This window comes from Astyanax mexicanus, chromosome 7 (genome assembly GCF_023375975.1).
Source record: "Astyanax mexicanus isolate ESR-SI-001 chromosome 7, AstMex3_surface, whole genome shotgun sequence".
Taxonomy (NCBI): Eukaryota; Metazoa; Chordata; class Actinopteri; order Characiformes; family Acestrorhamphidae; genus Astyanax; species Astyanax mexicanus.
Genome location: NC_064414.1, coordinates 16,089,815 through 16,104,773, shown reverse-complemented (window position 1 = coordinate 16,104,773; position 14,959 = coordinate 16,089,815). Strand labels below are relative to the sequence as shown.

General features: G+C 39.4%; 1 protein-coding gene across 3 annotated transcripts in view; it reads left to right on the top strand.

The window, feature by feature from the left end:
- The window catches only part of col21a1 (collagen, type XXI, alpha 1), a 53,216-nt gene that overhangs the window by 15,419 nt on the left and 22,838 nt on the right, over nt 1–14,959 (top strand). For all 3 annotated transcript variants that reach the window (XM_049481092.1, XM_022663869.2, XM_049481091.1), the window contains 7 exons: nt 508–561; nt 650–703; nt 3,258–3,311; nt 7,821–7,874; nt 8,214–8,267; nt 8,361–8,414; nt 9,280–9,333. In XM_049481092.1, coding sequence (XP_049337049.1) covers nt 508–561; nt 650–703; nt 3,258–3,311; nt 7,821–7,874; nt 8,214–8,267; nt 8,361–8,414; nt 9,280–9,333 — 378 coding nt within the window. The remainder of the gene's footprint in view (nt 1–507; nt 562–649; nt 704–3,257; nt 3,312–7,820; nt 7,875–8,213; nt 8,268–8,360; nt 8,415–9,279; nt 9,334–14,959) is intronic.

The window sequence follows — 14,959 nt, the reverse complement described above, 5'->3', positions numbered from 1 at the left end:
AGAGTGACCATGGGCCTCTTGGCTGCTTCTTTGACTAGTGCTTCCTTCTCAATTTAATTAAGTGACTTCAGAAGCCAAATTATTGCACATTATTTAGGGCTCAGTTAAATATATTTAAGTTTGTTGTTGTAAGATGACAAAATTTGAAAAGGTTCAAACGGTATGAACACTTTTGCAAGCCACTGTATCCAATCACTTCTTACGGTCAACATGTCAAATGTTATTAAGGACTGGACATTAAGGACAACTATTGAAGTCAATATAAGATTATGGTTAGACTACTTAAGACCTACTTTCTACTTATTTTCTTGCAATCTGTTCTTCTGATTCATTATTCAGAGGTATTTTTGGTCAGTCACTTTACCCATGTAAAAGATGATTTTAAAATAGGATTGAAAATCCATATCACATATTTTGTTATTTTTAGGTTTTATCTGGTTAGTTCTATCATGTGCAATCATACTTCTTATCTTTAATACATTGACAATATCCCCTCATTTCTTTAAGGGTTTACCTGGACCAAGAGGAAGTCCCGGCCTTCAAGGTCCTCCTGGCATGGAGGTATGGAAGGAATAATAATTTAAAAAATGTCTGTGCTGTGTGCTATGCTATATGGATCTTACAGGACCTATCTTTTCACTGTGTATAGGGGCCACGCGGAACAGATGGATACAAGGGGGACAAGGGAAGTGCTGGGGAGCCAGTAAGAAATCATTTATGCATTATTTATACATAAACATATATTCATATTATTAATATTAATGTAGATATTGTGCATGCATATGTTAAGAGTTGCAAAATGATTCAGAATATGTTTATTTGCTAAATGTTTGAAAAAAGAACATTTAAATAGTTAAATACAACTCATATAACAAAACAATTCAACACAAAAGGCCACTTTTAACCGTTTATGCTTTGTGACTTTTATTACACTCTAAAGATTACTCTTCACTAACTATATGCAACTATATGTTTCTCAGTTACACTAAGGAAAAAAACAGGAACCACTGTTGGTCTTGTAGAGTTTGAAAGATGTAATGCAGAGCCAGACACTAGCTTCTGGTAGCGTTCCTGAGAAATCTTAACCATTTCCCTGTGATCAATGGCCTCCAGTTTACTACTATTCCTTGGTTTGCATGCTGTAATTGTCTTCTTCCACCAAAGATTATCATTATCTTTGGAGTTTAGATCATGTTAATGTGATGGCCACCCCAAACTCTTCCAGGACATCTTCTGAACCAAGCTTTAGTGCAGTTTGAGGTCTGCTTGGGATCATTGTCCGGTTAGAAGGTTCAGTGACATCCACAAAACGACTTTCTTACAAAAGCCATTTTCTCCTAGGATTCTCCTAGGATCAGCCTGTAAGCTAGCTTATGTGTGTACTTGAGTCTGTTAGGCCGTTTTCACACCAGCACTATTTGTTCTGTTTGAAACCAACTCTGCTTTGTTTGTACCCTTAGTGCAGTTTGATTGAGCAGGTGTGAAAACTTTAATCGCACCAGTATGGTGGAACAGCTGGAACACCGAATCTGGTAACACTTTATAATACTGTTCCATAGTTAATAGGTAACTAAGCAGGAACTAAGCAGTAACTAATTAACAGTGCTGCATTAACACATAAAGCTATTCTATTAACCAGGAAGTAATTAATTACTTAGTAGATAGTACTGAACTAATGATTATAGTAGTTCACTATTAACTTTCATATCTCCTGGAGAACTACTTGTAGTACGTGTAGTAGTCTGCTTACCCCCCGTTTTCGGAAGAGAAAACACTATTATGTAACAATATATAGGAGACATTAATTAAGCTTCTCCAGAAGGCATCTCTAAGAATGACTCTAAGAATTTAGACTCTAAGAAGCTTTAAGACTGTAATCATTTTTGTCTTAAAAATCATTGCTTCAATAAGCATCCACCAAAGTTCATCTTCCTCAGTGTATATTCTCAGCTTTCGCTGCTGCTGGAGGTTTAGAGAGACTGTATCACTAGTAATCATGATAATGAGATTTTTTTCCAGCTTATTTTACCCCCGGATCTGATGAGGACACTATGTGTTGTTAAACAGCTAGCTAAGTTAGCTAGGATATATGTGTGTAGTTAGCGTTATCTAGCTAAGTTGTGCTGTGCAGGTAAAACAAATTAACTGCATGACTGTTCAAATGTCTTCTTCTTATTATTATTTACATATATTTAACTTTAAAATACTGTCACATGATCTGCAGTAACTCCTAAAGAAGAACACTGTAATCATGGTGTAATTTGCGTCATTCAAATATGCCTTTAAAATCACCACTAACTGAATAATTGTTCAAGTACATTCATTTAAATCCATAGTTCCTCAGGTGATTTGAGCAGTGATTAATGAGTAATTACTATAAAGGAGTTAATAGTGAACTACTATAATCATTAGTTCAGTACTATCTACTGAGTAATTACTCAGTACTCCTTGGTAGTTAATAGGAGGGATTTAGGTGTTAATGCCGGACTATTCATTAGTTAGTGCTTAGTTCCTGCTTAGTTACCTATTAACTATAGAAAAGTATTACAAAGTGTTACCCGAAACCTTCTCACTATATTTACTTTCCTATTCCCACCCCATACAACTTTGACCAATCAGAGGAGACACTGCGCATGTGTGGTTTGTTGGTGTGTATTTTTGGTGCATTTAGGTTTGTGCCTGTGTGAAAACAAACTAAACAGAGTGAGAACACTCCAATTAAATAAACTCATCAACTGATTCGGACCAGAGAAACCAACTACAGGTGTGAAAATCCCTTGTCAGACAGGGCTGTCTGATTCTCAGGGCTGAAGTCAAGATAGCTAAGTAAAGGCTAGCTTAGCAGTTGAGCTACAATACCAACTGACTAGTTGTCAGTCAGTCAGACTTAAGTGTTTTTTTTAAAAAGGGTTAATGTTATCATGTTAGCAATTCAAGCTAATGCTAAGCAGCTTTTCTTTCCTGAGTTATTGTGCTCAGACTAACAGTTTATTACTAACATTGAGTAAACTGAACCTGTTATTTGATCATTATGTTACACAGTGTGTGACTATTTCAAGCACACCAAAACCAAATCATATCCAGGGGGCTGAATGATTTTGAAATCGCAGAAGTCATTAAAAGTATGGTGACAAAATGTAAAAAAAAAAATTCAGGGGTATAAATACTTTTGCAAGCCACTGTATCACTATATAGATATTTTGTCCCACCCATATCACAAATACACACACACTCGTATGATCTGTATCTTTTTATAGGGTGAAAGAGGTGTTTCAGGCTTACCTGGGCCTCCAGGTCAACCAGGTGAAAAGGTAATGTAAACACACATTTATCTACATGATTTTAACTACAAATTCTTCTTACAGTACAATCTACATCAGGAGTGTCAGACCTGTCCACACTGGGCTGGTGTGGCTGAAGGTTTTTTACTGCGGTCAATCAGAAGCTCAAGCCAACAGTTGTTTGAAGACTGGCCAACTGATTTAACAGTAAATCAGGTTTAGCTGCTGCTAATTTAGGATGAAAACCTGCAGCCACATTAGGGTGCGAATTACGGGGGGTATTGGATGGTCAGACCCTCCAATTAAGACTTCAACCCCCCTAAAGGGGTAAAAACAATAGTTTAGGGGGTCAAAACATTTAAATATACTTCTTACATATATTGTTAAATACTACAAAAACAGTGCATTATCTATGACTGGAAGAATATTGTGATACGATTTCAAGCCCACCTAAAGTGGATCATACCGTTAATAAGCATTCCTCTGGTTTACCTGTCTGCTGCCTCATTATTGGTCAGGTGGCTTGTGTCTAAGTTAAGGTACACACGCTGCTAAAGCTACAGCATTACGTTTAAATAGCGCTATCTACTTAGCTTTCTTAAATATGCACTTTAAACACACTTTTCCTTACATAAATAACTCCAGCTTAAATGCTGCTAATTTACCATTCCACCTTAAAGGTCACCTTCCGCGAAAATCCGATTTTTCTTGTTTTTTGTGGAATACAGTAGGTCTCTCCGAGTTGAATGTGTACACCTGCACATTAAACTGTTTTGCAGCCCCCATTGTCTGCAGGAGCTAAGCAAAGAAATCCCCCCTCCCCCCCTCCGAAAAACGGGTGCATTTTGAATTATCTTTCTGCCTACGTAGGCAGAAACTCACAGACCAGCCCACCTTGGCTCGAGAAACTCCCAGAGGCGGAGCTGAAGCGACGCAACATCACCGCTCATCAGTTAGGAGGTGGGAGGCAGTGAGCGGCAGAGCGGTGGAGGGGCGTCGCAATGCTCCTAGCCAATCAGAGGAGAGATATTTGCATGCTGTTTGCATGTATGAATATTCATGAGCAAAGCTGGAATCCGGTCATTTTGGACACACCCCTAAAACAGTCCATTAAAAAAGAGCTATACAGAGACACCTGAGCACTTTTTTTTTTACAAAAACGGCTCACATGTCATTCATTCATACTAGAGACCACAACTAGACATTTTAAAATGAAAGAAAAAACGACGGAAGGTGAGCTTTAAATGCTGCAGATACTAGTACTAGTTTTGGCGCTTTTAAGGTGGAACAAAACATTCAAATGGGAATCCACGTTCTGTTTTATATGGACTGTTTGTGATTTCTGCCCACCCTAAACAGAAATGTGTAAAACTCTTAAAACACTTTATCATCTACTGCAGTCTAAAAAGGGAACTGTGTTTTAACGCAGGGAAACTGTTAGGGTGGAATGGAAACATGTTTTAAGGTGGAAGGTAAATGTGAAACAGAAACTAAAAGGTTCATATGCTGCAGTAGACCTAGTAAGGAATTAGTTACTTAGAAAAGTAGTTTTACAGTAAACGGGTGTATTACAATTTTTTATCTTTTTATCAGGATACTTTGTGTTTTGGCAGGATTAACTGTGGATTTTGTGGATATATTATTTACGACTATAAAGGTTATTGCGTGGTATATAAATGCTACATTCGCTGATGTAATGGACACAGTAACCCTGCGTTCACACTGGAACGCGACAAGTCGCTTGTGTCGCCCAGCGTTTGTCACTTGTGGGCGTGTCAAGATCAGCTTGTCGCCTCTCGCGTGTCGCGGCAACAAATCGCGCCCTGCCATAGGAAATGAATGCTCGCCTGTCGCTTATTTTTCGCTTTCCAGTGTGAACGCAGGGTTAGGATGGTAAGACTCCAGGTTAGTAAAGCATGTGCCTGCGCTGTACTGGTTTTCATTTACACCCCGAAAAACTTGACCCCGTCAATTATTATTGTATAATTTGCACCCTAAGCCACACTGACTCAATGTGGACAGGACTGACACCTCTGATCTACACCTATGAATACTCAAGTGGGTATCTCAGTGATATTTTATTTTGTTGATGAAATGTGCTTGTTCTTAGATGTCTGAATTTATATTTATATTTGAAGAATGGCGGCGTGCAGTAGTGCAGCGGCTTTCTAATGCTCCTAGCGAACACCCAGACAAAGGGCAGGAGGAGGCGGTGCGAGAGGAGGCAGAAGAAGGGGAAGTGTGCCAGCGTGCTAGCCAGGCTAAAGGCTAATGCTAACGGCCCCCCGTTTCCGTCACTTTACCTGTCCAACGTCCGCTCTCTGGATAACAAGCTGGACCTGCTGTGGCTGAGGGTGAGCATTTCTGAGAAGATGAGGAACTGCGCTGTGATTTGTCTCCCGGAAACCTGGCTGAACCACAGCATGCCGGACTCAGCCTTCCAGCTCACCGGCCGGCAGCTCTTCTGAGCGGGCCGCAGCCAACTATCTGGGAAAGCCCAGGGAGTGGCTTGTGCATCTACATAAACAGAGGTTGGTGCACAATCTGCGTGTTGAAAAACACTGCTCCGAGGCGACAGAACAACTGACTGTGAAGTGTCACCCTCACTACCTGCCGTGTAAGTTTACGGCATTGTTTGTAATTTCTGTTTACATAGCACTGGACGCTAATGTTAACAACGTGCTAAATGAGGTACATGAATACATCAGCTCACTTCAGAACAAGCATCCGGACGCGTTCTATGTGGTAGCGGTGGATTTTAACCACAAAGAATTCCCTGTCGAGGTTTAATACTGATAGCAGAGGTGCGTTCTCTGCTGAAAGCCAGGGATGCTGCCTTCAGGTCTGGTGACTCAGATGAACTCAGGAGGGCTAGAAGAGAGCTGACTGCAGGAGTAAAGAGGACAAAAGCTGCATGTGCTCAGAAAATCCAGGGACACTTTTCCTCCCAGAACTCACAGAGCATGTAGAGGGGCATCAAGTGCATCATGAACTACAAATTCAACTTTGCAAAAAGCTCCAATCCCATCCCTGAGGCTCTTAACATGTTATATGCCCATTTTGAGAACCTCGACACCCCCCCAGCACCAGAAGAGCCCCTCAACGTGACCAGTGGAAATAAGTAGGATGCTGAAGAGGATCAACCCCCGGAAAGCTGCTGCACCCGGACAAGTGCTACGAGACTGTGTCGGCCAGCTCTCAGATGTCTTGGTAGACATCTTTAACGCTTCCCTTATCCAGGCAGCTGTTCCCACTTGCTTGAAGACTGCCACCATCACCCCGGTCCCCAAGATCTCCACCGTGACAGGTCTGAATGACTACTGGCCAGTAACCCTCACTCCGATAGTCACAAAGTGCTTTGTAAAACTGGTTCAGACCCACATCAAAGCCACCATCAACGTCATTGTGGATCCACACCAGTACGCATAGAGAACGAATCAATCCACAGAGGATGCCATTTCGTCCGTGGTCCACACTACCCTCACCCACCTGGAGCAGAAGGATTTCTGCGTCCGTATGCTCTTCACATCTGCTTTCAACACCATGATTCCTCAGACACTGATAACCAAACTCTCCTCACTTGGACTGAGCTCTTTCCTTTGCAACTATGTCCTAGACTTCCTGACCAATAGGCCGCAGTCTGTTAGGATTCACAACATCTCCTCCCCCACCATAATCCTCAGAACTGGCTCCTCCCCTCAGGGCTGGAGATGATTGTGGACTTCAGAAGGGGCCAGCATGCCCACCTCCTCCTGCACATTGGAGGATCTGCGGTGGAAGTGGTTGACAGCTACAGGTACTTGGGTGTGCACCTGAGCAGCAACCTCACCTGGAGCAACAACACTTTCACTCTGGTCAGGAAGGCACATCAGCGGCTCTACTTCCTCAGGAGGCTGAGACGAGCTGGACTCGGGAGCGCAGTCCTCACCTCCTTCTACAGATGTGTGGTGGAGAGCGTCGTGTGCTCCAGCATCAATGTATGGCATGGAAGCTGCTCTGCTGCAGACAGGAAAGCTCTGCAGAGGGTGGTGAAGGCTGCACAGAGGATTGTTGGAGTCAGCCTCCCCAGCATCACGGACATCTACACCTCCAGATGCAGGAAAAGGGCCACCTGCATCAGGAAGGATCCCACCCACCCAGCACACGCACTTTTCTGCTATATTAATTCGCACTTTGGACATCATGTTGCTGCTACTTCCCTACTCCTTTATATTTTGTGCATTTATCTTATCTATTTTATTATTGTGTTTTTTTTTTGTTTTGTTTTTTTTCATATTTATCTATTTTTAAATTGCTCTTTGGGTGTAAACTGGACTGTGAGAACACAGATTCGTTCCACCTCATGTACCACATGTGATGTGAAAGGACAATAAAATCTCCTTGAATCCTCAAATCCTTGAACATATTTTTAATGTACACTTAGTAGATTTCTTTCATTTTTTATATTTTGTGCATAATTATAATGCACTGTTACCATTGCAATGCATACTTTTTTTTTTTGGTCAATTAGTGAATTGAATGAGTTTTCTCTTCTTACAGGGGGCTACTGGTTTTCAGGGTGGTCAAGGCCTGCCAGGCAAAGATGGAAAAATGGTATAAATGATAAAATTGACATTTTATTGAACGTTTTAGACCTCAGGAAAAATATCTATATCTTATCACTGCTACCGTAACACTGGCACACTACAGTTAGCAGGTAGTGTTAGCCCTCTCCTGCAAGCATGCTCATCACTCCAATAGCACTGTATAAACGGTTGACTCAGACATTTTATTATAAGAATTGGTAACAACCTGCATGAGTAGCATTGGCATTGTACTGTACCTGGGTGTTATTTATATTTTAAATCATTTAGATCATAAACACAGATGTCAAAGTATTTAAGCAACAAAACATTTTTTTTTCAATATGACGTATGTCTGTGGATTTTATAGGGTGAAAAAGGAAGCAGTGGACCTGCTGGTCCACCTGGATATCCAGGGGAACCAGTATGTATGCAGTTCCATAATTTGTGCTTGTGATCTATATTCAACAAATACAGAATGATCATCTGTTCTAGCCACTCTGTTGTTTTTTAATAGGGACTGTCTGGACAAAATGGGAAAGATGGAATTCCAGGAGGAACAGGTGAAAAGGTTTGCATTGAGCATAATTCTTACAGCAAGGAAACGATGACATTTAATTGCACACAGTCATATATAAAAAGAGGGAATCACATTAAAACCTTTACCTTTTTAAACATTTTGAAACCCTGTTTATTCAGTGTTTAGTCAGAGGTATCATCATTCATGTGCAATTTTATTTGTCCATGTTTTATTAATTTTATTTCTTCCTATCTTCCATGTACAGCACCTTATTCAACACAAGTTGTTTAAATGGTTGTTTATAAATAAATAATATTTATTTATTTACTTAGTTACTTAGTATGAAAAAGTTTATCCTGTAGGCACAACTGTCTCTACTGTCCAGTGAAGTCTTTCTACTAGATTCTGGAAGATTGCTGTTAGGATTTGATTGCATTCAATTACAAAAGCACCAGAAAGTGCAGAATGTTGGATGATCACTACTACTGAAACTGAATGCGTTCCTTAGAAATTGATGTTCACAAACCTTTAAACATAACCACTGTAAACACAAAAACTGAACATATGTGTTGAAAAATGACTTGTAAAAAGTAATTGGGTTTAAAAAAAACCTCAAGGCTAAAGAATAAAGTTTACACCACGACTTCTGGCACAGTGTACTTTGATCAGATGAATCCAAAGCTAGAGTAACAAGACATGTTTGGTGCAAACTGTACACAGCATTTGAGCAAAAGAGCCTAATACCAACTGCAAAGCATACAGGGGGGAAATATCACGGCAAGATGCATTATGAATTCTTTATTTAATCAGAGTGTGCTTGAGAAGAAAGTCTGAGCACACAAACTATGCCTTTACTAATCTATGTAATGTTTCTCGTAAAAGTTCTTCTTATCATATTTTTCTGCATTGTTTTAAGGGAGATACAGGACCTCCTGGAATTCCTGGCCTAGATGGAAGACAAGGACATCCTGTAAGTACACACTTCATTCTCATGCAGCAGTACTTTTTCATTTGCTTGTTGGGAACGTGCCATCAGCTTGTGATTGTTGGGAGAAGACTGAAGAGATGAAAAAACCTCAGAGAATGTTTTGGGATGGCGTTTGAGCAGCTCCTGCTTGTTGAAGGAAGCCCCTCCACCCCCGCCTCTCCGTCTCTGATAAGTGGAGACAGGAAGGAGAGATGATAGAGCGAAAGTAGGGGAGAGGTAGGGATTGTATTTACAAGATGTAAATTTTTTTGGTGATTTTCATAACACCACTTCATGAGAAGTGTTGTCGTTTAAGACATGTAATTAAATGGAATATTTTACTCCTCATTCCTAAACAACACTGCAATATTTTTTATTGATGCTGGTTGGAAGCAGGACTCAAGAAATTGGAAGTGACTCAGCTCCACAGCTATTTACTGGCATTGTCTCCCACTATAGTGGACAGCAAAGTCTGAGTCAGGGTTTTAATGACCCCACTGAGAGGACTGTACTACATGCTCAGCTGCTAACCTAAGCCACCAATCAAGAGTGCACAGCCTGCTTGCTGTGGACAGCGTGCAAACCCACTGAAGCAATATGTTCTTCTGCCTAATCTGAATTCATAATGCATTTTCCTGCTGTAATGTGTGGAAGTTTTGAGTGAAACATAGTACTAAGTACAGTCTCTAAGATACAGGAGTTCTGTGTTTTTGCTTGATGAAGGTGGGGGTTGTGGATGGAGGTGGAGGATGAAGTGAAAGATGATAGTAGCAGGTTTTTCTGGCTTTTCCTGCCCACTCACCAGAACAGTAGAACTAGAAGGCAAAAGACATTATGATTTGCAAAGAGAAATCTGTATTTGAAGTGATGTAATATGATGAATTGTGATAAGCATGAAGGTATTAACCTAAACTCTAACTAAATTGAGCATTTAATTAGGAACTCTGATTAACACAGGGTAGATCCTCTCTCTGCTCTCAAAACTGCCTTTCTCTTCATGTCATGAACTCCACGGTGTGAAAATCATGGTTGCTTTATAAGACAGTTGTAGGCTTCCATGTATGAATAGGCCTCAAAAATGTACTGCTCGAAAAATAGGTTAATACAGAAATGTTCCTCCAAAGGTCCCTCCAAAAGTTAACTAAAATGAAAACTAAAGCGAGAGGTCAAAAACTGTTGGTTACACAACTTTCCACACAAACCTAAAACTACATTCACATTACCAGAGTGAAGTGACTCAAATCTGATTTTTTGCTTAATGTGGCTCAGATTTTTTATGCCTGTGTGAATGTGCCAAATCATTTTTTTTTTTTTAAATCAGATCTGAGCAAAAAATTGTTTTTAAGCAATGTGGCTTGTAAGATGAATGTAGACTAACACACTTACCCTAACTCTTCTGTTTCTCTCATGAACTCTTAGCCCCTTCCACAGCCTCTTTATCTTGTTTGAGTCTAATTATCCAAAGCTAGCAAGGGGCAACCATTCTATTCCACATGTCTACATTCGAGTAATCCATGTTTGTGGGCTTTTTTGTGCTTCATCTTCAGAAGAGGCTGCCTTCTGAGAAGACAGCCATGCAGACAGAGTTGATGCAGTGTGTGACATATGGTCTGAGCACTGCAGGCTGACCTCCCACTTCACAGCACTATTGTGTTAGTTTTTTTTAAAGCCAAGTTGGATATTATGCTGAACACATGGGGAGGCTGTTCTGAGTGTAACCCATCCTGGAAAACTGCTGTATGGCTTTGGCCATTGTGCTGTATGTCAGTTTTAGAGTATCAATCTTCTTTTAGTCTAGGTCATCTTTGTGTAGAGCAACAATTCTATTTCTCACATCTTTAGTGAGTTTTTGCCATGAGGTGGCATGTTGAATATCTAGTGGACAGAATTAGAGCATTTACATGCCTGATTCACATTCACACTTGGAATCTTGTAACCTTAGTTTAAGAGTAAACTTTTTCTAGCACTCAGTGCTGTATCTTTATAACTAAGGCTGTATCTCTGAAAACATTTGTCCTTTAAGTAGGCGTTCTCTGCTGCAGTGCTGTTAGCCAATTAGAGGTGATATATTTGCATGTATAAATATTCATGAGCAAGAGCCCCAAACCTGTCTTTCCTCAGAGACCAGTAATTCAGTGATCTAAAGCAGGGCTAATTAGAAACATCTGAGCCCTTTTTTTTCACAAATACGGCTCACATGGCAATTATCCATACTATAGACCTAACTAGACACACTAGACATTTTAAAATGAATTGAAAAACGAGTAAATGAGACTGAATGAGACTATTAGTGCAGTCCAAAAATAGTTCCAATGACCCCACGCTCTATTGTAGGACCAATCAATCAAGAATCAATATACTTTAGATCAGGGGTCGGCAATTAAGTTTGGCCGCGGGCCAGATTTTTTCCAAGCCATTACATGTCGGGCCACAAGCACTTGGCCGGTTGGGGGGGGATTGGCGGGCGCGTTGGCGGGAGGGCGCTCTTAAAATGACAAGCAGACATTCAAGTGGGCTGATGTGGGTGAAATCTGTGGACTGACCATTGGGGGCGCTATTAATGATATACCTGTTTGTTAAATTAAAAAAAACAAACGAATAAAAAAAAAAATAACAGAATAAAGAAGCTAGCAGTTATCTAACAGGCCGTGGCTCTATCAAAAAATCTTTAATACATTTTTCTGTTTTGGAAAATTAAGTTTCTAAATAAAGAGCATTTTTGAGACGGACAGTCCGTTTTTTTTTTTCATAATAGTTCAACCTCACGGGCCAGATGTTTCTTGCTTGCGGGCCGCATCTGACCCGCGGGCCGCCTATTGCCGACCTATGCTTTAGATGATACTGAGCAAATCATATTACTGACTGTCTGAAAGGAGGATTACATAACTTTTGTTACTTTAGTGCTATGAATGAAGGCTGAGGCTCAAGTCAAATTGTTTGTTTATAGACATATCAGCACTGCATGTCACACTTTATTTTGACTCCATAGATACTTAGCCTACCTTTGATAGCATTAAATAATATATCCATTATATTCAATTTAATTTTCTCCAAGTCCTAACACTAGTCATTGTTAGTAATAACCTGACAGTAGGACATAGCAGGACTATGTTTGGTAATGATTACACCTCTGTTTATGTAGTGGCCAGAATAATTAATATTAACAGATAGAAGTGATGAATTCGATTTGTGATTTGTTTGTAACTCTCATTAATGTTCATAAACAAGACCAAGAGGCCTAGATCTAAAAAAATCCAGTCCATAAAATATGGAAAAATATGTTAAGGAGCTATGTTTACAATGTGAAATTGTGCATAATATTAAAACTCATTAGTCCAGGTAACTCTCCCCATCTCATTTTCTACATTTTCGTTCGTTTGCTAGTTTTTATGTTCTTGAAGAAATAGAAGGTACTTTATTTTGCAACATGTTTCCATGTTCCTTTACTATTCCCTGCAGAGCCACTCCTGACCAAACATCTGCTTCCGTTTATCATGGTAAATGTACCAAAAAGCTATTTTAAGGTGGATTTGCTGGATATACTAACATTATGAAGTGTTTGTTTGCTCTCCTGTTCATTCACAAACCACTGGATTTATTGTATTTTCCCATTCATCCTCTCAGGGGGCTATTAAATGATCATTTTTCCCATTAGTCCAAAAATAACAGAAACTCATCATATAATAGAACTATGACATATAATACAGCTATAATTTTGGTCAACAGAAATATGCGTGTGGCTTGTTACTGTATTAATATTTTGATTGATTGTATGATGTTATCTCTGAAAAGTGAATCTGTATACCTTGTATACTGCAATCTTTAGTCATTAATCTTTCCTAAAGGCACAGTCCTGTTCTTAATGAGTTTCCAAAACATAATAGTCACTCTTTTACAAAAGAAGAGATTTATCAAGGTCATACAGTTGCTATTAAACTCTATAAACATCCTTATAACACAGTAGAATATATAATGTAACACATAGTGAGCTCCAGTTCATTTAATATTTGTTCTACTGTCTGTATTTCTTGAGTACTGTATACTGAAATACAACAAAAATTTACTGCTAGCGACAGTAGGCTAGCATCCATATGCTCACACTCAAATTACAGTCATTAGAGTCTCAAACAGTGGCTCAGTGAGACACTTCAGCCATAACCTCGCCAAACACAAGCCACGATTTTCTAATAACTCACTCACGTGTGAACAAACCTGAACTTTCTCAACATACAACAGTAACGTTATACAGGACAAGGAAACTGTGCTACACCTGGTTTTAGACCACAATAATTTATTTTCCCGACAGACAGTTCTGGTGGAAACAGGAGAGTTGAGGTGCACATTGAATTCTGCTGTGATTTGGGCAGCTGTGGTTTTATGTTTTTTGGATACAATCCGGGTTAGCACCCGAACATCCCTTTCAGGCTGCTTCCTCTTACAGCGTCCACAGTTAATCCTGTTGGATGTGGTTGGTCCTTCTTGGTGGTATGCTGACATTACCCTGCTTCTACCCTGCAATGTGCAATTAATGAAGAATTGTTCTTAATTACTTCTAAGATTGTTCTTAATAACAATAACAGTAGTGGTGCAGGTTTCTAAGCCAGTAGTTTGATTTGGGGCTTGTCTTTCTACAAGTTGCAGAGGGTTTTGATGTGTGATCTCTGGTGGAGGAGCTCTTGTCTGTTTTATGCTGGCACTGCTATTTAACAACATCCTGTTAAACCTATTACTCTCTCTCTGGCTGACAAAGCTGCAGGGATGCATTTCAAACGTGATTAATCCAGGCATTCAGAGGAAAACAAACCCATCCATCTCTGAGCTCTGCATGTTAGCTTCATTATATGAAAACAGAACCTTTTAGACTTCTCATATACAGTACAAGTCAAAAGTTTGAATACACCTTCCCATTTAATGTTTTAATTATTTTTCATGAATTGAAAATGAATACTAAAGTCATCCAGACTATGAATGAACACATAAGTAATCATGTAGTAACTTAAAGGTGTTAAACAAACCAAAATACTCTGTGACGCATTTAGCTGCTCTTATCTGGGGAGCTGTTAACTTGCAGTTGGTAACCCTGGTAAACTGATCCTATGCAACAGAGGTAACTCTTGCTCTTCCTTACCAGAGGTGGTCCAGATGAGAGCCAGTTTCATCATAACGCTTTAGATTTTTTTATGCTACTGCACTTGAGGATACTTTTAAAGTTTTTTTTTCTTTTCAGATTAATTGACCTTCATTTCTTAAAGTCATTTTTTCTTTACTTAGTCAAGTAGATCTTGCCATAATATGTATTAGAACATTACTCAAATAGGGACATTCACTATATTCCAACTCGACCTGTATACACAACTGATGCTTTAAAAAATATTAAGAGGCTAGAAAATCAGATAATTAACTCTTGACAATTCAGCACAGCTTCTTACTGTTAGCCTGAATTCCAGGTGACTCTACTTTATAAAGCTGACTGAGAAAATCCAGCCAAGATGAGCAAAACTGTCATATAAGCGAAATGTGCCAATTTTTAAGAATCTAAAAAATAGAACATATTCTGGTTTGTTTAACACTTTTTTGTTTACTAAATAATTCCAAATGTTTTTCATCATAGTTTGGATGACTAAATAAA